Raw genomic sequence first — 24,670 nt, forward strand, 5'->3', positions numbered from 1 at the left:
GCAATCAAGGAGTCTGCATTTTATACCAGAGCAAAGGGGATTAAACAGTGGTTTTAAGTGTTTTAAGTAGTGGCCACACTTGAGTACTTTTGAAGTTCCTCCTAAAAGAGGCAGAATATATATCCTTGCCCCAGTGGTATTGAGCGTTGCCATGTGGCTTGCCTTGGCCAATGGGATGGATCTTCATGGATATGACACAAGCAAAGACTTAAAAAACCTACTTGTGGTTGAGCCTGTCCTCTTGAAATGTTTCCATTACCATAAGAAGAACTTGCTTTGAGGGGCTCACTGGATTCAGAACAATAAGAAAAACACAGAGCAGACCTGAACCAAATCTACCATCTGGAGCCAAGCCTAGAAAAGTCTAATTTAAAAGAAAAGCAAAAGCTATCTTAGCTCATATTTGCAGATGTGAGCATAAATGATTATTGTTATAAGCCACTGAGTGCTAGGGTGATTTCTTGCACAGTAGTGTTATTATAATAGCTGACCAGGACAGAGAGGGAAGCATAGAAAAGGACAGCCAGTTTGAAGATAATTAAAATCATCTTCCCAAAGTACTATGGTGGTTTGACTAGGATGATGGCAGAGAAAGCATAACTAAGAAGGTGTTTTTGAGAGATAAAGGGGGTGGAATTTAAAGGGCTGAGTGATATTAGACTCAGGGAAAGGGAGGAGGAAAGCATGCCCAGGTTTCTTGCTGGTGTAACTGGGAGAGTTGTGGGACTGTTCTGTGAGCCACAGACCATAGAAAAAGAGCAAGATCAAAGGTTCTGTTTTGAACCTGGTGAATCTACCAATGCACAGCCAAGTGGAAATGTCCTTGACGTCCGTCTATTTACCTAAAAATGAGGATGACATCATATGCCTCTACCTACCTCACTGGGCTACTGTACAGAACAAACAAGATAAAACACACAAAAGTGCTTTGAAAAGAACACATTCACTGGGGAGGGTATGTGCTCTGGCGCTGTGAACTGTGCAAGACTGTTGAATCTCAGATCTGTACCTCTGAAACAAATAATGCAATATATGTTAAGAAAAAAAAAAAGAAGAAGAAGGTAGCGGGAGGGGAAGAATGAAGCGGGGGAAATCGGAGGGGTAGACGAACCATGAGAGACGATGGACTCTGAAAAACAAACAGGGTTCTAGAGGGGAGGGGGGTGGGAGGATGGGTTAGCCTGGTGGTGGGTATTGAGGAGGGCACATTCTGCATGGAGCACTGGGTGTTATGCACAAACAATGAATCATGGAACACTTCATCTAAAACTAATGATGTAATGTATGGGGATTAACATAAGAATAAAAAAAAAAGAACACATTACCAATCAACTATGATAATTATTAAAATTGAAGCACTAACACTTTCATTTTCATGCTGCCAGATGCAAAAGACACACTCTAACTTTATTTTTGAAACCGTGCTACTGAGTTTGTAGCTAGTCACACATTCTTTTTTATTTTCTGAGAGAAGGCAGAGCTGATGCTTCTGAGAAATAATACAGATGATACTTGTATTTTCAAAGACACATAAGGAACAGAATTTGGAGAAAAAAGATTCTAGGGCTACTGTTGAGAAGAGCCAGGCTCTTGACTTGTGAGACCTCAAACTAATCATTTAAGCTCTCTGGGCCTCCCCTTCTTCATTTCTGAAGTGAAGGTTTGTACTTGTTGATTTCTAAAATATCTTGCTGTTCTCGGATACATGAAACCATGGGTTCTCATAGCATTTTCAGCTTTACTTACCTCCTACTAACTAATGATACTCTTCAAACTTGATCTGTAATTTAGAAAAGAGTTTCACACTTGCCTTTCCTCACCCACGTTAGCTCAGTCTTTATCAGCAACTTTTCTTTTGGAGCAAATTCAGGCAGTCCAGATTGCCTGTTATATCCCAGGCAGGAAAGCTTATTTTCATCTATGTGTGAGGGAGAAGGATCTAGAAGGAGTTCTGATTGGTTTGCTTCTTTCACTGCAGAATTCCATTTACCACTTAGTCAAGGTGGTAATGAGGGTCTCCGTACCAGACAAATGTGGCTGCCATCTGGCAGGCCAACACCACACACTCGGCAGACAGAACCAATTAATCAGGCCCCACACCTCCCAGGAGGTCTTGCTGTATTTGGTGGCTGCTGAGTCTCCCACAAGAAGCCTCATTGAGTTGTGGGAGGGGAGGGGCAAATCATCTCCCTCTGGCACTACAGGGCTAGCAAAGAATCCAGATCTTGGAGGTCCCAGAACAGCTTACTCAAGAAACATTCTGCCCGCGATGGTGGCGAATGCAGGATCTGTACCAGGAATGGACAGCTTGATGTGGTAGAGGGAGTGTCAAGAAACAAATTTCCATTTATAAGAGAAAAACTAGAAATGACTTCAATGCCCATCAGTGAGGGATTGGTTAAATGAACCATGTTATAGCCATACAAAGGAATGAATACAGTTGGTGATTAAGGATTTAGGATTTGGGCTTTAATTATGGCTCTGCCACTTCTCAGCCTTTTGACCTGGGCAAGGCACTTGACCTTGTTTTTTAGTTCCTTCATCCATGAACTGAAGACAATACGAGTTCCTACTTCTTTGGGTGCTTGGGAGTAGTAAGTTAGCTAATAGTTAGAATGGTGCCCAGCACATAGTAAATGCTATTTAAGTGTTCGTACTGAGTCTGATTCTCATAGAGCCATTCAAGATGATGCTTAGGATGCATTTTTTGAAGCCAGGGTGAAAATTCTTAATATGAAATGAATCAAGCAGGATAACAAAGAATATATACATAATGATTCTCATTCTGTATCTATGCATGGAGAAAAGGAGAGAAAGAAATATATTATTATTTTTCTCTCATTGAATTTTCTTTTCTTCTTACTTCTACTCTCCATCTGCCAAAATTGTACATGAGTATGCAATACTTTATAATTAAAAAGATGACTTTTTTTTAAAAAAGGAAGAAAAGACTGGAGAAGAAACCCTGGATAAACATCTTATCTCTACACTTAAGAGTGACGTCAACTTTTCTCAGCCTCAGTTTTTTTTTTTTTAAAGATTTTATTTATTCATTTGAGAGAGAATGAGATAGAGAGAGCATGAGAGGGGGGAGGGTCAGAGGGAGAAGCAGACCCCCTGCTGAGCAGGGAGCCCGATGCGGGACTCGATCCCGGGACTCCAGGATCATGACCTGAGCCGAAGGCAGTCGCTTAACCAACTGAGCCACCCAGGCGCCCTCTCAGCCTCAGTTTTATCATCTATATCATAGTGATAGAAAAAACAGTGGTACCTACCGCAAGGGGTTAATTCCAAGGAGCAAATGATAAAATTTACCTGAAAGTAATCAGGCAATAATAAAGTGTCTTATTACTATAATACTATTACCAAGGTCATCCTTGGGGAGTAACAACAAATACATTAATGCTAGAGACAAAATTATGTAAAAACTCAGAGGTCTTCTGCAATTCAGAATGGATCATTTCACCTCCTCAGATGCACTATATTCTGCTCCAACTAGGCCTTAAATTCAAGAACTACATAGAAGACAGTCAAAAGAGGGGCGCCTGGGTGGCTCAGTCAGGTAAGCATCTGCCTTCAGCTCAGGTCATGATCCCAAGACCCTGGGATGAAGCCCAGTGTCAACAGGGATCCTGCTTCTCCCTCTCCCCCTACCCCCCCTCCCTGCTCATGCTCTCTCTCTCTCTCAAATAAATAAGTAAAATCTTAAAAAAAAAAAAGTCAAAATAATGCATTACCTAGGGATTTCAAAAGTTCTAGTTGCAGTATAGGCTGTGCCACTGACGTTTTGGGCAAGTCACTTGTATTTCTGGACCCACGTTCAACTAGACCTTGCAGAGTATGGTCTCAGGTCCATTGGGGGGCCATTAACCACTTTAAATTATAAGCTTTGCAGAGTTCTTATGAGCAAAAGACCACAAATCCATAGGCTTTTATTTTCTCAGATGACTAAAGACTAGCTAGTATCTGAGTGATTTAATAAGGACTATTAAAATTATAAACTAAAAATAGTTATGTTAGAGTTTACTGCAGACTCTAATTCAGTATTCTACTAAAATATTTGGCTGTCACTTAATGCTTGGCAGCATTGCAAAACTCCTACTCTATGTATCTGTCTAATTGCAATTTCAGCAATTTTTGGAAATGGTACTTTGTTATCAATGAATCATTAGTTTTGTCTTGATTTGGATCCAGTTTTCAATTGCTGCTATTCTTGCTTTTTAATTACAAATTACTAATGATATAGATTCATCATTATCAAGTTAGTTTGTTGTGGATTGTTTGGTTGATTTTTAACAGAGTACAGTGATGTATATTTCTATCAAGATTTTGGCTGATAATTTTTTGATATGTAGACATGGTTGCATTGGATTTTGAAAATAAATGATCTCTTCCTGTAATGTTAAAGCAGACAGACCTTCCCCCTCCAACACAACCCAAATTTTCATGTACATTTACTTGGATCACTGTATGAGTATCACCGGGTTAGCCGCTGATAGAGTAGGTTGGCCAACTCAATTGGTGGTCAACCAGGATGCAATATACAAAATGACCTAAAAATTTAGTTTCAGATTTAAAAAAATGAACTCCAAGTCTATATTATGCAAAATATATTAATCACCATTAGTACAAGAGTGTGTGGTGTGAATCTGTTTCCAACCTAATTCTGAATTTACCTGGTCAATTACCAAGAAAAGTTTGCCTATTTGTTACTCACTTTGCCATCCAGAAATCTGCTACTGAGTGCTCCTGTCAGGAATTTCTGGTTGTCCTCTGGTTTCTGATTGTTCTCTGGTTGCTTGCTTTCTTCCTTATCATCTGGGTCATGATTGATTTGATGATCAGTAGGATTAGTAGGAGCTGGGGAGTCTCTGCTCATCTGCTTTGCACCACCAATCATGGATTTCTGGAGTACTGTTTGAGTTTCTGCCTTCAGGTTCTCATTTTCCTTGCTGTGAAGAAACAGTTTTGCACTTTGTTACTCACAGGGCAGACTCTGCATACACTAGGCTGGCATAAGAAACAGAAGGTGTTAGTCTGGTGGTGTGAACAGTGGTAACTCAGCATGGTGGAATGAAGGAGTAAACATTGATTATCTGTATATGAATCATTTACCATAGAGAGACTGTGTTATTATCTTCTCAGAGTTGAACTTCTCCTACCCTGTTCCTCATATTCATAAAGAGAATCTATCCAGGGGCGCCTGGGTGGCTCAGTCGTTAAGTGTCTGCCTTCGGCTCGGGTCCTGATCCCGGGGTCCTGGGATCGAGCCCCGCGTCGGGCTCCCTGCTCCGCGGGAAGCCTGCTTCTCCCTCTCCCCCTCCCCCTCCTCCTGCTTGTGTTCCCTCTCTCGCTGTCTCTCTCTCAGTCAAATAAATAAATAAAATCTTTAAAAAAAAAAAAGAGAGGAAATCTATCCATCTGCTCTCAGACCCTTAATATAAGTAATGGCAGTGTCAAAAGTGAACCCTACAGGTTATCACATATCTTACTGACAAATCTAATGGGTATTTTAAGTGTTTGCAAATAGAAGAAGAAGAATTCCAGTCAAGGGGGGTTGCTAGCCCTAGTTCTGCTCTGTGTCTCTCCTCAGGTGCCTCATCCTGCGCTTTCTTTTTCTCTCAGTAGTCCTCCATTTAAGTTTAGTATTAAATAGAGAAAAGAGAAGGAAAAAAGAAACTATAGGAATGATTCAAAGAAATACAAATAATAAACACAATTTTAAAAAGATTCAACCTTGTTTAATAACTAAAGACTCACTAATCAAAACAATTATATAAGACATCACTTTAAATTTAGGAAACTTCTTTGGAAATAAGAAAGTCAAATGCTAATGGCCATATAAATAGACATAATTAATATAGTGGGTGACCTGAAAAAACATATGAAGAGTGAGTCAGGAAGTTGCAATGGTTTAACCTACTAAATCAATATTTAAGATTGTGTATTATGGGAAAAAATACAGAAGAAAAATTTTAAACTCTAAGTATTTAGTAATAGGTGAATATGTTGAGTATTTCATTCTATGTTCATATGGTAGAATTTATAAAGCTATGAAAATAGTTGGGAATGATTTTAATGACACAAGAACATGTCCAGTTATACAAATAAGTGAAAAATGTAATTATCTCTACCATGTAAAACTTATGTGCATAATATATGCATTTACGTGTGAGAGTACATAGTATATCTAAAAAGAAATATGCCAGAAATAAACAGTAAGTGTCTCTGGGTAGTAGAGCTCAGAATATTACCATAATATCTTATAACATTATTATTCTAAATTTTTTACCTGAGAAAGTATTATTTTATAATCAGGAAAAATCAATTTCAATATAGCTGTAGAAGGCATTCTATAAATTCTAGCTGTTAGTACTGATACAATGGAAAAGATCCATTTTATTTTATTTTATTTTACTTAAATTTTATTTTATTATGTTATGTTAGTCACCACACAATACATCATTAGTTTTTGATGTAGTGTTCCACGATTCATTGTTTGCATATAACACCTAGTGCTAGAAAAGATCCATTTTAAAGCATGACATATTATCTGAGCATAAAACAGTTGCTCTGATACTTGTCGATTTGAAAAAGTCAAACCATAGTCAATGATTTGAATGTGTGTATACTTTTTATAGTAATCCTCTTGGTCATGGCAGCACAGGCCAAAAAGAAGGCCTAAAAAAGAACTCTGAGGAACACCTACATTTACAGAGAGAAGAGCCCTAAAAGGAGATTTAGAAGAAATTCTCAGTAAGGTAGAAGGGACACCAGGAGCGTGGGGTTTTGGAAGCAAAGTGAAGAGGATGTTTCCAGAGAGAGGTCATCGTCAACAGTGTCAGGGGCCCTGGAGAAAGGTGAGGTCTGAAAACTGTCCATTGGATTAAGCCATAAGAACATCGACAGGCATCTTGACAAAGGAGCTTCTGTGAGGTAATGGAGGTGGACGCCAGACTGAAGCAGGTTTGGGAAAGTGGGGGCCAAAAAACCGAATACCAGAAGTATAATCTCTGTGAAGAAGTTTGGCTGCAAGAGCGGAGAGAGAGAGCGAAGGATTGGTGACTGGAGTGCAATATGGGTTTCAGATAGGGCTTTATTATTGTCATGTTGAAGAACTGTGGGGACTTTAACATATTAAATACCATAGGTGAAGAACCCACTGAACCAGAGGGAAAGAGAGGATATTATTGATGAAATATGATGAACCCTGACAAAGTGAGATGAGAGAGAACCGAGATAGAAATGAAATGAATGAAATGAAAAGAAATGAAATGAAATGAAATAAAATGAAACCTCAGGGTAGGGTTGGTAGGGAGATAGGTGAGGATATAGGCAAATTTATTTGTACATTTGGTGGCAGCTTAACTTTTCTCTTTGATATATAAGGTACACTTACCTGTTGGCTCTCAAGGGGGAAGTGCTAGGGAAGGAAATCTAAGGGCAGATGGCTTGAGATAACTGCTATGAAGAGTGGAAAAGAGCTGATCAGAACAAGTAGAAAGGTCAGCTGGGTACAACCAAGTAGCCATGAAGGTTGGAGACCACAGTTTTGTGGCTTCAGTGTGAGAGGGTGCATGCTCTTCTCTAGGATTGCCTAGGAGTCCTCGTGGAGATGCAGAGAAGGAGAAAGGGACTCATTCAGGGCTGGGATTTGCCAGACAGATGCAGTCGAATGATCACAGAGCAAGATGGGAATGCGAGAACAGTAGTGTATATATAACAAATAATCCTTGCAATGAGAGAAAACATAGAACATATGATCCCTGACCTCAAGAAATTTAATTTCATTTGGCTGTCCAAAAATAATACAAATAATAAGCTAACAACTGGTATAAACTTGCTTCTAGAAGTCAGATCGATAGCTTCCACGTAGTGGTTACCTTTTTAGGGAGGTGTAGAGCCCAGAAGGGAATGCTAGGGCCTTCCATGGTATCTGCACTATTCTGGTTTTTTGTTTTTTGTTTTTTGTTTTTTTTTTATCTTGGTGTTTGTCACAAGGGTGTATCACATTTGTGAAAATTCAGTGAGACTATATATTTGACATGTGCGTTTTTGTATGTGTATATATGATAAATAGATATATTCCTATAACATGCTCAGAGAAATTGGTATAAAATTTGCATAAATATGAAACATACCTAACTAGTGTATAAATCAATGTCAAGTGAATATTACAAAGAATCAGTGCTGTTTGAAGTTCATAAGAAAGAGAAATAACTATGATTTGCAATGGTTGCAAAAATATTACTGAGCATTTAACTACACGACAGTCACATTATAGCCACTCACATACACTAGTTAGTTAATCTTCAGATCAACCCTATAGGTAAGTGCTTGTATTATTTTCATTTTAGGATGAAGGAATTAAGACTCAGAGAGTTTATGTGATTTGTCCAGTTGTGCATGGCTTTTCAGTAGTGGAACCAGAATTGAAACCTAAGTTGGCCTGACTGCACTGAGATGCCTACTTACTGCCAAAAGGGTCAGGAGAGAATCCATGGAAGTTTATATTATATGAGGAGCAGAAAGTAGAGGAGGAGGAAGTGCAGATTTAAAGGCAAAAATGGATTTGGGGCAGAAAGTTAACTCCTCTGGCTGAAGCAATCAGCTTTGCTTTAATCACCTTCAAAATCCTTTTGTGGGCAGTCTCAGGACAGAATTGCTTGAGAAACGTGAAATGTATCTGCCTGCCTGTTAAAACAGTCACAGTAGATGTAAAACCAAAAATAACCTGTTAAATCTGTTCAAAGTAAAAGCTGTTTTTTTTTTTTAAACATACATAGCACTTTAAAATTATCATGAAATGACTCCCCAGCTGAGAAATGGCATGTGCCTGTTAGCACAAACAATTTGTCAACACACATTGGTTGTTACGCTGTTCACAAACTCACAGTTCTTTCTTCTAGACTTGTGTACTATCTACCTGAAGTACTGAAAATAGAAGTTTGCCATTTCAAAAGAAAGAAAAAAAAATGCCATAACACTATCTTGGAAGCAAGGCATAACTAGCTTCTTCATATGTACTTCTGACCTCAGCTGCTGCTCTTAGGGATGCTGTGAAGAGTTTAGTGTCACCCGGAACTACAGCAATTAGAGAGGATTACTGTATTGCTGGATGATAAATAAATGAGGCGAAAACTGTTCAGTTGTCTCCCGTCACACTGGGCTCTTCCTGCAAACCGCCCTACAGTGCCACCCTTTACTAGAGCTCAGAGTCTCAGGGTTAGAAAGAAACATTGCAAGGGCATCTGGTAGCATCCTCTGCCCAAAGCAGTGCAGAGACCTCCCATCGGCCCACCTCCTATGTAACTCCAACTCACCAGATCTCACATTTGATTTGGATTACACCCCTGCTGAGAACATCAAATCTCAAATGGAGGACCCAGGGGGCTCAGCAAAAAGGTCACCAGATGCCATCTTAAAGGTCTGCCAGCCTTGGCAGCGACTCAGTGCCACCAATTTCCAACTGTGCGCCATCTAACAGGCCTCCAACCCTCTGGAAAAGACAGTCCTGAGCGTGCCAACCAGTGAATGGGGATCTAATTTCAGTAAATGAAAGCATGTTCTTATTTGGAAGTAATAGCAGATAATCAACACAACCAGACTTTCCTTTTTTAAGAAGACAACAACAAAATAAAAATATAAAATGGGATTGGGGAGGAGAGTGCAGCTGAAAATCTCACCAAACTCCATGGGGAAGCTGAAATGGTGAAGTTTGTGCTAATGTAGCAAATGTTATTGTAATGAAGTGTGAGGGATTTTTTTTTTTTCGTTTTCTTTTTCTTCCTTTTTTTTTTTTTTTTTTAATGCCAGGGAGCCATACCATGTATTATCATAGAAATTTAGTCTTCAGAAAGATTTTTAAAGTACTTTAACTCCCAAACCTATGCCTGAATAATCTCTTCATCAATGGAATTATATGAGCTAACATTCTAAATGCTCATGTGTCAGATACCACATAGAAATTTTCATAAATTCTTTCATGTTATCCTAATAATCCTGAAAAGTAGATATTACTTTTTTTAAAGATTTTATTTATTTAATTGAGAGAGAGAGAGAGAGCATAAGTGGGGGGGGGAGGGGTAGAGGGAGAAGCAGACTCCCTGCTGAGCAGGGAACCTGATGTGGGACTCTATCCCAGACCTGGGATCAAGACCTGAGCCGAAGGCAGATGCTTAACTGACTGAGCCACCCAGGTGCCCCTGAAAAGTAGATATTATTATCACTATTATGCAGATGAAAAAATGGATGATCAGAGAGGTTAAGTACATTACTCAAGGCCTCCTTGCAAGTAGAGATCTAAGACTCATAGTCCGATCTGTGTGGCTCAAAGGCATATGCCCCTTTCTCTGCATTACTCCTCAATTTTATACCCATAATATACAAACTGTCTGTTTTAAACAACAAGATTTCTATTCTCTTTTAAAATGTTAATAAAAAAGAACATATATAAAGGCATCTAGTCTATCTTCCCAGCTAGACTTAAAGTCCCTCTACAGAACACTTAAATGGCTGACATTCAGCTTTGGTTTGTAAACTTCACAGGGGCAAGGGATTCATTATATTCCCAAAGTTATTTACAAAAGTATCCCATTTCTTTCCTTATAACATCAGCCAAATTCTGACATCAATGAAAATAACCAAAGTTTATTTTTTTCAGGGCAGACTAAAAAAAAAAGGTGATTTTAGATGCAAAATTAGCAACCCATCCAATCAACAATTGTTCTTTGGTAGGATGCACTTTTAGCTTTTAGAAAATGATATCCCAACACACCTACTCTCTGTGTCTTTCTTTCTTCACTTACATGCAGTTCTACAGCATGAGATACATATTTACACCATAGATGTTTTCTTCTATCTGACTTGTCTTTCAGCTATGCATTACTACCTTATTGGTCAATGTTGTATTGGGCATTCAATGGATTGTTTTGTCTCCAAATTTATGAAAAATAGTGTGATAACTGAAAAAATAGAGGATGAAAAAAGGAGATCATAGAGGAATTTCAAACCAAATCTGCTTAAGGAAAGGATAGAAATGATTCCACGAAGGTGTTGACCAAGAGGAAGAGGCTAGAAGGCAAGCAAAAGCATTTGTTTGGGGTCTTGAGGGATTGCAATCTCAGAGACACAGGGTTGACTGAAATTGAAAGTGTGCTCCAAATTGCAAACAGATAGTGAAGGCTTAAAAAGGCGAAAACCACAAGATTATATAGCTTGTTTTGAAGAAATTATGATTAGTGCTGACAGAGTTAAACTAATACACAAGTGGCTATTTAGTTGATAGATACTACATTATATCTGTTTCCGTGCAGTTGTCAAGTTGCAATTGACAAGTCAAAGGTCCAAGGTGTTCCAAAAATTGAAACAGGAGGCTGTGCACAGGCCTTGCTTGCTTCCTCAATATTCTCCCCTCCCTGTTTTGAATGCTCCTCTTAGCAATGCTAACTTCACTTTGGAATCTTCTTTCACGAAGGAATTGACATATAAAATGTAGTTGAAAGAGGAAATGAGAGGTAGAAAAATAACCCAGGTTGGATGAAGTGCTTGTACTTGGAGAAAATGACAGTGATTTCTAACCTTTGAACCTCAGACCACCTGAGGTGAGAATCATTCAGGATTCTGGATAATAAATCACAAATTTGGATAACACTGAACTCCTTGAATTGGAATTTCTGAAAACAGGACAAGAAAATTTGTATTCTTAGCAAACATGTCTAATGATTCCTAGATACACTAAAGTTTGAGAAACAACAGCATAAAGAAAAAGGAAGTCCTTTCCATAATTGTGCAAAATTTACCCATAATTACAAGCAGTATTAGTATAGTAGTTGAGGACATGAACTATCTGTCCCATGGACCTGATTTTGAATCCTAGCTCCAAATGTCATTTGACTTTGGCAAGTTATTTTACATCTCTAATTTTCAGTTTCTCATCTGTGAGGTTAGAAAAATAATCCTTATCAAAATAAGATGTATAAAATATTTAGCACTGAGCCTGGTTCTCAGTCAACCCTGACAAATGATAATTTTATATGAGTCACAAAGTAGAGTGCTGTCTCCTTTATAAACACCTCCCTCGTCACCTGAGTACAGAAGGGAGGCTCTTTCCTTTGGGACCTCTGGACTTTATTGATAGGCAAAACTAAAGTTCAAAAGACCAAAGTTTTGTAGTACATAAGAACTGAGGAAAATTTATTTAAATAGGTAAAAAGAGATCATGTAATCTAACTGACCACCTTGTAATTTACGAGTAACAGTGAATACAAGTTCTAGAAGTCACTCACTTTAAAAAACAAAGCAGATTAATCAGTATCAAAATCTGCTCTGATTAAGCACAATTCTTCAGAATCATTTTCCTTGATTTTACAGAAAAAAAAAACAACAAAAAAACCCAAAAAACAAAAGCCCCAACACTGTCTCATCATGATGTCCTCACGTGGATTATACCCAGGAGTTTTGCAGCCTGCACTGCTTTTAAATCTTTGAGCCAGTCTTTATCAGCTTGAAATTTAATGTCCTGTGCACTGCATTCTAGCCTGTTTCACTTTTGAAAGTCTAAGCAAAGTGATTGTGCAACTGGCTCACCTTTCTCCCAATTATCTCAGTGCTTTAAGGCACAATTTCTGAGGAAGGACTTCTGTCCATATTGTGAGAGGATGTAGCACAAACAGTTCTCTCTCTCTACTACTCTCTGGATACATCCACATGGTCTATGGGAATGGGGAGTAATAATTATTGCTATGTTATTTTGTTTAATTAGGTTGAACAAAAGTGGGGTATCAGGAGATCATGGATTTGAAAAATGTACTATAGGGAAGGAGGAGAGGGATGAATAGATGGAGCACAGGATTTTTAGGGCAGGGAAAATACTTTGTATGCTACTATAATGATGGATACTTATTATACATTTGTCCAAAACCTTAGAATGTAGGACACCAGGAGTGAAGCCTAATGTAAACTATAGAGTTTAGGTGATCATGCTGTGTCAGTGTGAGTTCCTCAACTGTAACAAATGTCTCACTTTGGTGGGGGCTGTAGATAATCGGGGAGATGATGCATTAATCCGAGCAGAGGGTGTATGTTGTATCTCTGCACCTTCCTCTCGATTTTGCTGTGAATCTAAAACTGCCCTAAAAAATTAAGTTCTAAGAAAAGGTACTATACAAATATAAATCTGTGATTCCTCAAAATTATAAGTGGTTAAACTAAATGTGGCAAGGTATTATATTATCTCTTTGTAGAAAATTTCCACATAGGCATACAAACATCCCAAACTAGGATTATACTGTTTTATAATCTTTTAAAGAATTTCCAGTCCACAATTAGATATCGTTATCGCAGATATCATTATGCATTGATACTTATGTCTCTGTGAGAACATTTTAAATGTCTTAATAGTATTTCATTACATGCAGATACAAGAGTTTATTTAACTCTTTTGTTTATTTAACTCTTTGTCTAGTCCTATTTTGTTGAACATTTACTGTTCCCCAATTTTTACTAATTTAAATACTGCTGCCCTATTGGACATATTCCTTTGCTGCTAGCTCCCTGCCTCCTTCCTTACCCCAGGAAGCTGATCTGTGTGGACAAATGATCTGCTCTCATGCCTTCTGATTCTGGCTGGTTTTGGCCAATGGGTAGCCCTGGCAGAAGATGGCTCTGTCCTGCAACATTGCCTTAAGCTCCTTGTGTTTCTTGCTCAAAGGTCATTACATTTCTCAAGGTGGCCTGAGCTACAGAGTGTTCCCTCCTTGGCAGCATTCTCCTCTTCCCATTTCTGCAAACTGAAAGCTGGTCACAACTTTGCCTCTGCAAGCCTGTGGTGCCTGCTACAGCTTACATTTCTCTTACTCTTATAAACAAACCCTTCTTGAATCAACCTCATCTGAATTAGGTGATCTGTTTCCTACTGGACCTGACTTGTACATTATTATGTAAATTTTTGAAACCAAACCATATATCCATCTATAACTGTTTCTACAGAACTGATTCATGGATAGAGATCTTCTGCCAAAGTACATACACTTTTTTAAAGTTTTTATTTAAATTCTAGTTAGTTAACATATAGCGTAATATTGGTTTCAGGAGTAGAATTTAGTGATTCATCACTTACATGTAACACCCAGTGCTCATCACAAAGTACATGCACTTTTTTTTTTTTTAAGATTTTATTTATTTATTTGACAGAGAGAGACAGCGAGAGAGTGAACACAAGCGGGGGGAGTGGGAGAGGGAGAAGCAGGCTTCCCGCCAAGCAGGGAGCCCGATGCGGGGCTCGATCCCAGGACCCTGGGATCATGACCAGAGCCAAAGGCAGACGCTTAACGACTGAGCCACCCAGGCGCCCCAAAGTACGTGCACTTTTAAGGCTTTTGAAAAGTATACTTAAAAGCCAATAGTGTATGAGTACTCTTTTCTTCTAAATCCTTGTCAACCCTGGATATTTCCATTATAAAATATTTCTGATTTTATTGGTAAAAATAATGTCTCCTTGCTGTTTAAATTTTTTTTTTTGTGCCAATCACATTGAATCTCTCCTGCCCCCATCACACACATATCTAATGTTCATTTTTATTTCTTCTTCTGTGAATTTCCCATCTAGATCTTCTGCCACTTTGTGAAACTGGGCTGGCTGCTCATCCTTTTCCTACTGATTTGCAGGAGCTCTTCATACATTAAGAGGATTAATTTTTCTCCTGTCATAAATCTTGTAAATAGTGTATTGTTTTTTGTTTACTTTTTATTCTATTTTTAAAACATATTTTTAGTTAATATTTCAAATATTTAGGATTGATGGACACCTATTTTTTTTTTTATATCACTGATTTGGCATTCATTCACATAATGCCATATACTCTTACTGAAGGTTTTACGCCTATGTCTTGCAACACTTTGTAGGAGATTAATAAAGAAACAGCTTCCTGTAGTAAAAAGGCATAAAAGAAGTATGATTTTAACATAATACTCCATCACTTTGAATTCGTAAAAATGGATATAATAGTGTGTGCTCTGATGTTGCTCTGTTTTAAAGAAAGATTGAGTTCCTGAATATTAAGGTATATAGATTATACAGCAAGAAAAGCAATAAACAAAGATAAGGCATTATGATCAGTTCTTTTCAAAAAGGAATAAGTAGAGTACTTGAATTCTTAAATCACGAAGTTTTATCCAGGTTTTCTTTTTTCTTTCTTTTTTTTTTTTAAAGATTTTATTTATTTATTTGAGAGAGAGAATGAGATAGAGAGCATGAGGGGGGGAGGGTCAGAGAGAGAGGCAGACTCCCTGCTGAGCAGGGAGCCCGACCTGGGGCTCGATCCCGGGACTCCAGGATCATGACCTGAGCCGAAGGCAGTCGCTTAACCAACTGAGCCACCCAGGCGCCCCATATCCAGGTTTTCTATAGAGACTATAATTGGTCATTTCTACAATCTCCTGCGTGGATTACCATAAGACTCCCTAAATGGTCCCTTTCTTTTTACTCAGGTTTCTTCGAATTTATCCTCCACACAGCAGCCAGAACCATCCTTTAGATTGTGACTTCTGGTGCTCACAATTTTCCAATGGCTTCCCATTCTACATAGAACAAACCCTAAGTTCCTACCATGGTCCACACAGCCCAGGATCTGAGCCCTGCTGGCCTCTCTGACCTCATTTCCTGTCCCCTTGCCCCTTGTTCACTCTGCTGCACCAACATTGGCTTCCTTGCTCCTCCCTAAACATGTCGTGAGGCTTTCTATTCACTGTTCCCTCTGCCCACAATGTTCTTTCCTCAGGGATTTGTGTGGTTTACTCTCTGAGCAGATCTGTGGAGGCACCAGGGTCATGGTGAACACCTGTAATGCCACTTGGGAAAGGCTGAACCTCCTCCTGGGCAGGATAGTGGCAGCTACGTGGGTACCCTGATCTCTGGGTACTGTGCTCCTGGAAAACCATGTTCTCTCACTTTTTATGAAATAAGCGTAGGCAGCCTTGTACAGAAAAATCTGCTTGGGCTCCAGGTGGTCAATTTAGGTGCTGTTCATAGCAGGTGCTGTGTACAGCGGTTGCTGGGAAAGTCAGATGTCTAATATTTGGAGAACTTGAGGCTGTGGGAAGTTGCAGCCTCTTCTTTGGAGGCAGGAGCAGGAAGAAGAAACTAGAACTGCTAGTTTTATGGAAAGTTGGAATCCAGCGAGTCATGCCCTCCAGGCTGAAGTCGGACCAATCCTAGCCAGCTCACTGCTAACTAATAACTTGCTCAAAGAGGCCTTCCGAGAACACCCTTCGTGACTCAACATACCCTTACGACCCTCCTCTATTTTTCCTCATGGCACTATGCTCACTTGAACAGTCATTATTCGTATGCCTACTATGTGTCTCCCATCATTAGAAGTTTAGATATATTGCTGTATTCCCAAGGCTTGGCACTCAGTAGGTGCTCAATGTTTGTGGAAAGGATGTTGATGGAATTCCATATATGCATTAATTTCTAAAACTGTTAACATTAGTGCTTTTAAAAAGTTCAAGAAAGAAAAAAAATAACGTATTCATATGAAGGGCTTTGAGGGATCAAAAAATAACAGAATATGGGCTCCAGGATAATCAAGTGGGAAAACACCAAAACTTTTAAACTAGGCTATCAATATCAACACACATTATAACAAATATTTGCTACCCTTTCCCATAAAAATTTGCAGCCAGCTTCCCCTTTACTGAACAATACTATACCAACAGCAATGTAACTATGGAATGAAGTGCTTTGGGTCACTGATTCTTGGCATTGGAAGGAACTATAGAGGCCACCTTTATTCACTGGAAGCATCTCTACTCATGGGCATTACTTGAAATGGACCCAATTCCTCTTTTATTTAACAACTCAATCCCCAGATTCTGTAAATGTTCCCCTAAGCCACAGTTCATACCCTGGACCTTCCATCATGCTACACCTTTAGTGCCCACACTTTCAGTGTGCGAGGGTCCCTCCTAAAAGGTGGCATGCAGAAGGAGGTACAGTATTGCCCTGGTGGCATATCCAGTTCTGAATACATTGGGCCTCCCGCGTACCTCTCTGTGGATCCTCTCGGCTCATGCTGAGCACAAACAGAAACGTAAAGGGGAAAACACTCCATTTTATCCTCTACTCTCTACAACTACCACATATGGCCAGTCACCAAATGTGTGTGGGTTTCCCCCTACCAAGCAGTTCTTCAATACTAGCTGGGTATCCCTACAATTCAATTCAGTTCTGATGCTATCTACCTAGAGTTAGCACAGACCCCACAGGTTCAGGGCTCTGTCCCACAAGACTGTCCCATCCCCTTCAGACATCAATCACAAGTCCGAGTTATTCCCCGTCTTTCTGATAGCCCTACTATAAATCAGGATTCTCACAAGCCCCTCCTCAGGTTTGATGAAATTGCTAGAGCAGCTCACAGAACTCAGGAAAACAGTTTACTTACCAGATTACTGATTTATTATAAAAGGATATAATTTAGGAATAGCCAAATGGAAGAGATGCATAAGGCAAGGTATGTGGGAAAGGGCATGGAACATCTATGCCCTCTCCAGGTACACCACCCTCCCAGCACATAGATGTGTTCGGCAATCTGGAAACTCTTTGAACCCCACACTTTTGAGATTTTTAGGGAGGCTTCATCATGTAGTTATGCTCAATCATTAACTCAATCTCCAGCCCTTCTCCCCTTTCCAGAAGATGGAGGGTAGGGCTGAAGTTCTAAGTTTGTAATCATGGCTTGGTCTTTCTGGTGACCAGCCTCCATCCTGAAACTGTCCAGAGCCTATTGAGAGTATCCTCATGGGAGCAGAGACACTGCATCACCCAGGAAATCCCACGGGATTTAGGGACTTTGTGTCAGGAACCAGGGTCAAAGACCAAATATTAGGACAAAAGATGCACCTGGTGCTCTTATCTCTTAGGAAACTGCAAGGGTTTTAGGAGCTCCATGCCAGGAACTGGGAGCAGAGGCCAACAGATATATTTTCTATTATTTTGCAACAAGTAAAACCCAAACATTTATTCAATATAATCATTTACATGTACTCTTAGCTGAGGACAGATTTTGCGTATATCTCCATTGATTTCATCTTGTTGGTTTTAGCTCATTTTTCTGCTAGGGCTTTCCAGCATTCTTCTACCTACATGTTTACTGAAGAGATTTCAGCTATGGATTAAAAAATGTTGACTAAAAACAGGGTCACACACAAATCCTCTCAACCTCTCCACCTCTAACACAGAATGTTGACATCAGTTGTTCAATCACCACCATGTTGGCATAATCTGGTTTTAGTCAACATGTACCAACCCTTAGTGACCATCACTTTTGTGTTTTTGTTTTCACAACTAATATATTTAATTCTTTGGCCTGCAATTTTGCCAGGGATTGTCCATAAGCTTCAAGTTTTGTGGTTTTATTACCCATTTTTATCCCCTTTTAGAAAATGGGAATATTTGTCTCCTGTCAGTTGGCATTATCTTGCTTTCCATGAGCAATCAAAGATTACTACTTAGGGTCCTATGGTAACATCTGCATGCTACTTTAGCAACATGGGCCTTTAGACTTGGATTGAAAGCAACTGAGTATTGTCTTTCTAGATCTTTATTTTTCTTGGCACCCATTGTGCTGTAGCTAATTTATTAGGCTTTCAATATGTATAAGACTTTGTACTTAGTGCTGAGGGTGCGGTCATGCACATGGGCTAAATAAAGAAGCCAGAAATGCATAGGAAATCGTCACAGAGTATAACAGTCCCTTAAGGGTGCTATGGAAGCCCACAGGAGAGGGAGTGGGTGAATCTGGGGCTAGAGGTGGTGGCACCTCATTAGATCTGCATTTTAGAAAGATGATGCTGGCCGTACTTGAGAAGTGGGCTTCTCAAACTGTAATGTTGCATAGAGTCACCTGGGAATTGACAAAAATGCAGATTGTGACTCACTGTGTCTGGAGAGGGGCCTGCAATTCTGCATCTACCCACCTCCCAGGTGAAGCTGATGCTGGTGGTCCAGGGATTACCCAATGGGGAGCATGCCTTTATAAAATGGATTAGAGAAAGAGAGAAAGAGCAGGTTGGAAGTCTGGTGATCTGGGAGGCAAATGATGGTGGCAAAACTCAGGGACACTTGTTTCGCTCTTTGAAGCCTGGAGATTGATCTCTTTTGTGAGGAACTTGACTACTAAATGGGTATTGAGTATTTTCCTTTCATCTGTCAATAACTGTACAGGCAAAATTAAGGATAGAGGGAGGGAGCTTGACTCCAGTCTTAGTTCTTAGTAACCGGCCTCACTTCAAGCCCAACCGAGGCCTCAGTTATCTCATCTGTAAAACAGAAGATTGGTTGTTATGGGCTGAATTGAACCATAAAATTCATATGTTGAAGTCCTAAACCCCTGGACATCAGAATATGACCTTATTTGGAAATAGGGTGATAGCAGATGTAATTAGTTAAATTGAGGTCATACTAGAATAGGATGGGCCCCTAATCCAATTGACTGGTTTTCTTATAGAAAGGGGAAATTTATACACAGACACATATGCAGGGAGACTGCCATGTGAATTTTAGAGTTATGCTGCCATGAGGCACAAGACTACCAGAATCAGGGAGAGAGACCTGGAAGCTCTCCTTCTGGGACAGCTGCAGAGGGGGCACGACTCTACCAACACCTTGATTTCAGACTTCTAGCCCCCAGAACTGTGAGACAATACATTTCTGTATTGTCTAAGCCACCCAGTTTGTGGAGCTTTGACACAGCAGCCCTAGCAAATTAATACACTGGTTTACACCATGAAGATCACGTTCAGGTCTGACATACTATTCCATCATCTCCACATATCCTACAGAAAATCTGAACTAAATGTGGTTATACAGGAAGATTTCTGTTTTCCATCCATTATTCATTTGTGATTTTTCTTTTTAGAGACTTCATTTTTTTTTTTTTTTGGCTTTCACTTATGTTTCTTTTTTTTTTTTTTAAACTCAAAAAACATTTTTTTCCATTTAAAAAAGTATTTAGAACACATTGAGCAAGGCGACATTTATTCGTCTTCTCGTCTTCCGGCGTGGGGTCTGTTGGTGGTTCCTCCACTGTGGCCCGGCGGCTCTCTGAGCCGGCGTTACTCCCACGGGCCCCTTCCTCAGCTGTACTGTCCACCCCCTCCTGCCCGCTCTCCTTGTCCTCAGGAGTAGACGTGCTTTCTGTAGCTTCTTCAAGGCGTGTCTCCTCTGTCCCCGTCGGGATTCTCTTGTCATCTTTCTTCTCCTTGGTCTTCCTTGCAGCTTGCTCTTCCTCAGGAACCATGCTGCTTTGACCAAGTTCAGCTTGCTCTGCTGCCTCTTTCTCCCTTTCCTTCTGCCTTTTTCGAGGCTGTTCCTCTGCCTGTGCAATTTCAGCCGCAGTTTTTTCCATATCCACTCCGACTTTCAAACCACACAAACTTTTAAGTCCACTGTTCAATGAATCTGTGCTTTCCAGGAATTTCCTCTTCTTTTCCTGGTGTTGCTCTCTATTTGAAAAGTTCAGCTTCTAGTTTTCACTGATGAACCATTAAGGACTGGACCTGTCATTTGAGGACTTGCAATCTAGCTGTTGTGACAACTGAATGAACGTCTGGCACCACCCTCTCACTAAGGATTTCACTGATGAGGCGGCAGTTTCTCTTGAAACGGGTGGTGGCCTTATGCGTCACTGAAAAGCCATCATCAGGATCATCTGGATTTGAGCAGGCTGAACACTCATGTAAGGTTCTCCTTTTTCCATGTGAGACTCTCTGTTGACTTTCTTTCTCTAAAGCAGCTTCTGCATGACTTTTTGCATTTATGTAAGCAAGGTATGAGGAGGGGGAGGATTATGATAGGCCTTCATAGATTCATTGTACTCTCTCTTTTCTGCTTCATATTCATTTAAATATTCTTGTTTTTCTTCATCAGTAAGATCTCGTCACATGCCACCAATAATCTTGCCAATCTCCCACAACTTTAGATCGGGGTTGGAAGATTTTACTTGGTCCCAGACCTTTCTGCTGCACCTCATGTAGGCCATCAGTGGCTCATCTGGTGGTTTTGGGGGTTTTGGAATCGTAATACCAGAAGATGCCATGACCTGACTGTTGGTGCCCGGGTTCCCTCCCAGCCTCTAGTTGTTACAGGCGAGATGACTGTATGGATTGTATCCCATAAACCCTGGTGGGCATTTGTGTTGCAGGAGCTGGAGTGGGAGGTGGGGCATAAGATGGTCTTTTTGACATTTTGGAAGATTAAGTTCTCAGTTCCTTAAGAATGAATCTGAGACACCGTGGGCAGAAAAAGCCTCACTTATGTTTCCTAAATAGATATTTTACTAATGGACTCAACAGATTCAACCCAAAGAAAAAGCCCTCTTGAGGCTCAGGTTGAAAGGGATAGATGCAACACAACTAAAATGCTTCAGAGACAGATTCTGGGACATGCGTGACATGATAGTGGTGGGTCTGTCCTTACCTCAGCAACAAAAACCCTTTTGAGAATCATTTATTCTTGAACCATACAGAAATATTTTAGCAAAGCATGTTAATGGTCCTATGTCATTCCAGCAACAGTAACATCAAACCCATAGAAAACAGCAAAAAAGCAACCTATCTCAATATTTTTTTAAACTTTTTTTTACAGTTATCATAGAAGAAACAGAACTGTGTCTTTTATTTCACAATTTATGTATCTAATCTAATGTACTCTTTTATTTCTTGGATTCTGAAATTTAAAGAATAGAGAGAAAAAAGAAAAGGCACAGTTTTATAGGACAAAGGGAATTTTTCCCTATTTAAAAGGACAAGAACCCTCCCCCAGCAACCCCTTTAGGAGCATTAGGCTCTGATACTTCTGGAAAAAGGAAAAGATTTGGAATGAAAGGGGCTAAACAAAGAACCCAGAGGGGAATGGAATTCCTGGAATAGTAATGTCCTCTTCTGGGTAGGAGGAGAACTGAGCAGAGCATCCAAACTGATCCTAGTACTTCCCTTGCCAAACATGGGCATTTGGTAGGAGATCTTATTATTACAATTATGATTATTACAAGATTATATCAGAGTGTCTTGTTCTCTCATCTACAAAACAGAGGTAGACTGCCTCCCAGACATAGAATATAAAAAGGATGGCAAGCATTCCATAGAATGAGATTTGATTTTTTTTTATTAAATGTCTTGTATCCCTGGAAAGATGCTTCAATAATAATAGCAGAACCACTGACTGAGCATGCTGAATATACTACTAGGCACTGGAAAGGGGTTTTGCATACTTTTTTCTCATTTGGTCCTCAGAACAACCCTACTAGATACATGTGTTTTAGCCTTACTTGAGAGATGGTAGAATCTGAGGCCAGAGATATTAATTAACTTTTTCGATGTTGAAAGGCCAAGAAGGCACAGAGCCAGGATTCAAATTCACATCTCTCAGCTCTGTAGGGATCCCAGATGCAGGACTCATGGGCTGCAAAGCTCACTGCTGTGCCAGGACAGACACTACTAATTGATTATAGCACTCACTTTGGAATTTCTCTGGGCCGACAATACTGATGGTAGAGAGTTAAACCAATTTGCTAATTAGCCTGTGCTCCCTGACAGTGGTCCCAATGGCCTCATCTTCAGAGATTCTGATTCAGTAGGTCTTGGGTTGGACCCCAGATCTTTATTTTAAGGATTTTCTAGATGTTTCTGGTGACAGCCAGGTATGATATCCACTACTTTCTGCACCTATGTTCTGTGAGGCCAGGTCTTTTCTGTTTGTCTATTTGTTTTGTCTGTGGGTTTCTGAAATAAACGCAAAAGCTATGGCAATAATCTTGGGTGGGAGAGGCACCTATTGACTGCTGCTACTTCATGAAAGGCGGGTCTAGTGCCTTCTTTTTCCTTTGGGAACCACCAAAACGCTGGAAGGGAGACCTAGTCATACCCTTCTGTGCCAAGTACCCGGTGAATTTTAGAGATACCTGAGTGTCCTCCCTCAAATATGACTGTGATGAGCTTGAAGGGAAGAAAGACCCTTTAGCTATGCTCCAAGAAGGCCCTGCTTGGAGGAGTATAGAATATAAATAAGAATAAGTGAAAATCTTATAATTTATGATTCATTATTAATCCCACTCCTTTAATTCATAACAAATTAACTAACACTGTTCCCCTCCCCCCCCCAAAAAATTACTACATGTAGTAGATTACAAACGTGATGAAAAGCAGCAGCAATACCCCATTAATAGTTATAAATGTCTCAAGGCTTATATTCCTCATCTATTTGGAGAATCTGCCTACGTAATTAAAGAGTAAGGAGAATTAAAAAGATGAAAAATATCAGGAAAACAGGGTGCATGGAAGTTATCAACACTATTTTACTTCTACTGTTACTTCTTAATGGCTTAATTTTCCATGGACAACATTTTAAAAATGTAAATTTCTAGATTAAAGAAAAAAGCCCCAGACTTCATTATCTTCCCAGCAAAACAGGTATTTGTCAAACAGTAAACTTACATCTTTGGCTTCTCCACAAGGTACCGAAAGTGTTTACTTCCAATGATTTTCACCACTGTCTCAGGCATTGCTTCTGATCCACAGGGAGTCTCCCAAACAGAAGGCATGCTTCTTCTCAAAGCCCTTTCAAATCCTTGGGTTGGAAAATAAGTAAATTTTTCTTCCTCTTGATTTCCCATTAGTCAGTTTAGCATCCTTGTCAATATTAACAAAAATAATAGCAGGACCAAGTGCTTTACCTATCTTATCTCACTTGACATTCCTAATAAAGGCATGAGTAAGATATTCTTAATTACGATTATCATTCTTGTCTTACAGGTGAGGGAACAGGCATAACGTAGTTATGTAATTTACTCAGTAGCATAGAATCAGTAATGAGCAGAATTGGGAATCCCACTCAAGAGGTCTGCAAAAACAGGTCTACTGAGCCATTTGGAAACTCTACCTTCTTGATAGCAGATGGGATTCTTGTGAGGTCAGAGAGGAAACCAGGGCTTTAGCGGGTTATATGAAGATCTTATGTTCAGCTCTCATGCTCAGTTTCCCTTCTTACAAAACTGGGATAATTCCAGTTCTACTTTCTGGGATTTAGGGTGAATCCAATAAGATAATGCATCTGAAGGAGTGCTGTACATAGGAAAGAGGGATTTTTTGTTGTTATTGTTGGTGTGTGTTTCTGCAATAATCTGGTGAATCTGAAGTTGAGATCCTGTATTAGATAAATACTGGGTGTTTATACAGGTCTGATGCCAAGGGCAACTTAGAAGTTCTATAAACCTGGCCCCAGGCTGATCACTCTCTTTCAGAGACCCTCACAGACTGAAAGCTCTTCAGAGATCATTCTAATCCAAATGCTGGATTTACAGATTGGTAAACCAAGACCCGGAGAGGGTGTATCATTTGACCAAACTCAACAAAGCGAGTGTGACTAGACCCGTTTCTAGTGCTCAGGTCTGAGGTAGACCAGCGCTTTTCCCAGGACCCCAGCTTCACATGGTGTGTGGTCTGCATGAAAGAAAGACCTGCTCTGAGAGGGTAGCCCTATCCAGGGGGATCTGCAGCCTCTTTGAGGCTGTCTGGAAACTTCAAGGACCACAAGTTTGTGACTGTGGGGGTCCCCTTTCTGCCCAGCAGCTGTGCGTCAGTCCTGAGCCCTTTCCTGGGATAGAACAGAGGG

General features: G+C 39.9%; 1 protein-coding gene and 1 pseudogene across 1 annotated transcript in view; both read right to left on the reverse strand.

Annotated features, from left to right (window-relative positions):
- Window positions 1–23,600, reverse strand: part of C4H1orf87 (chromosome 4 C1orf87 homolog) — an 81,161-nt gene extending 57,561 nt beyond the window's left edge. The window contains exons 1-2 of the mRNA XM_021679942.1: window positions 23,494–23,600; window positions 4,718–4,952 (exon numbers count right to left, since the gene is read on the reverse strand). Coding sequence (XP_021535617.1) covers window positions 4,718–4,952; window positions 23,494–23,600 — 342 coding nt within the window. The remainder of the gene's footprint in view (window positions 1–4,717; window positions 4,953–23,493) is intronic.
- Window positions 14,844–21,246, reverse strand: LOC110571779 (annotated as a pseudogene).
- Window positions 23,601–24,670: the final 1,070 nt, after the last annotated feature.

The sequence above is a fragment of the Neomonachus schauinslandi genome, chromosome 4, assembly GCF_002201575.2.
Source record: "Neomonachus schauinslandi chromosome 4, ASM220157v2, whole genome shotgun sequence".
Classification (NCBI taxonomy): Eukaryota; Metazoa; Chordata; class Mammalia; order Carnivora; family Phocidae; genus Neomonachus; species Neomonachus schauinslandi.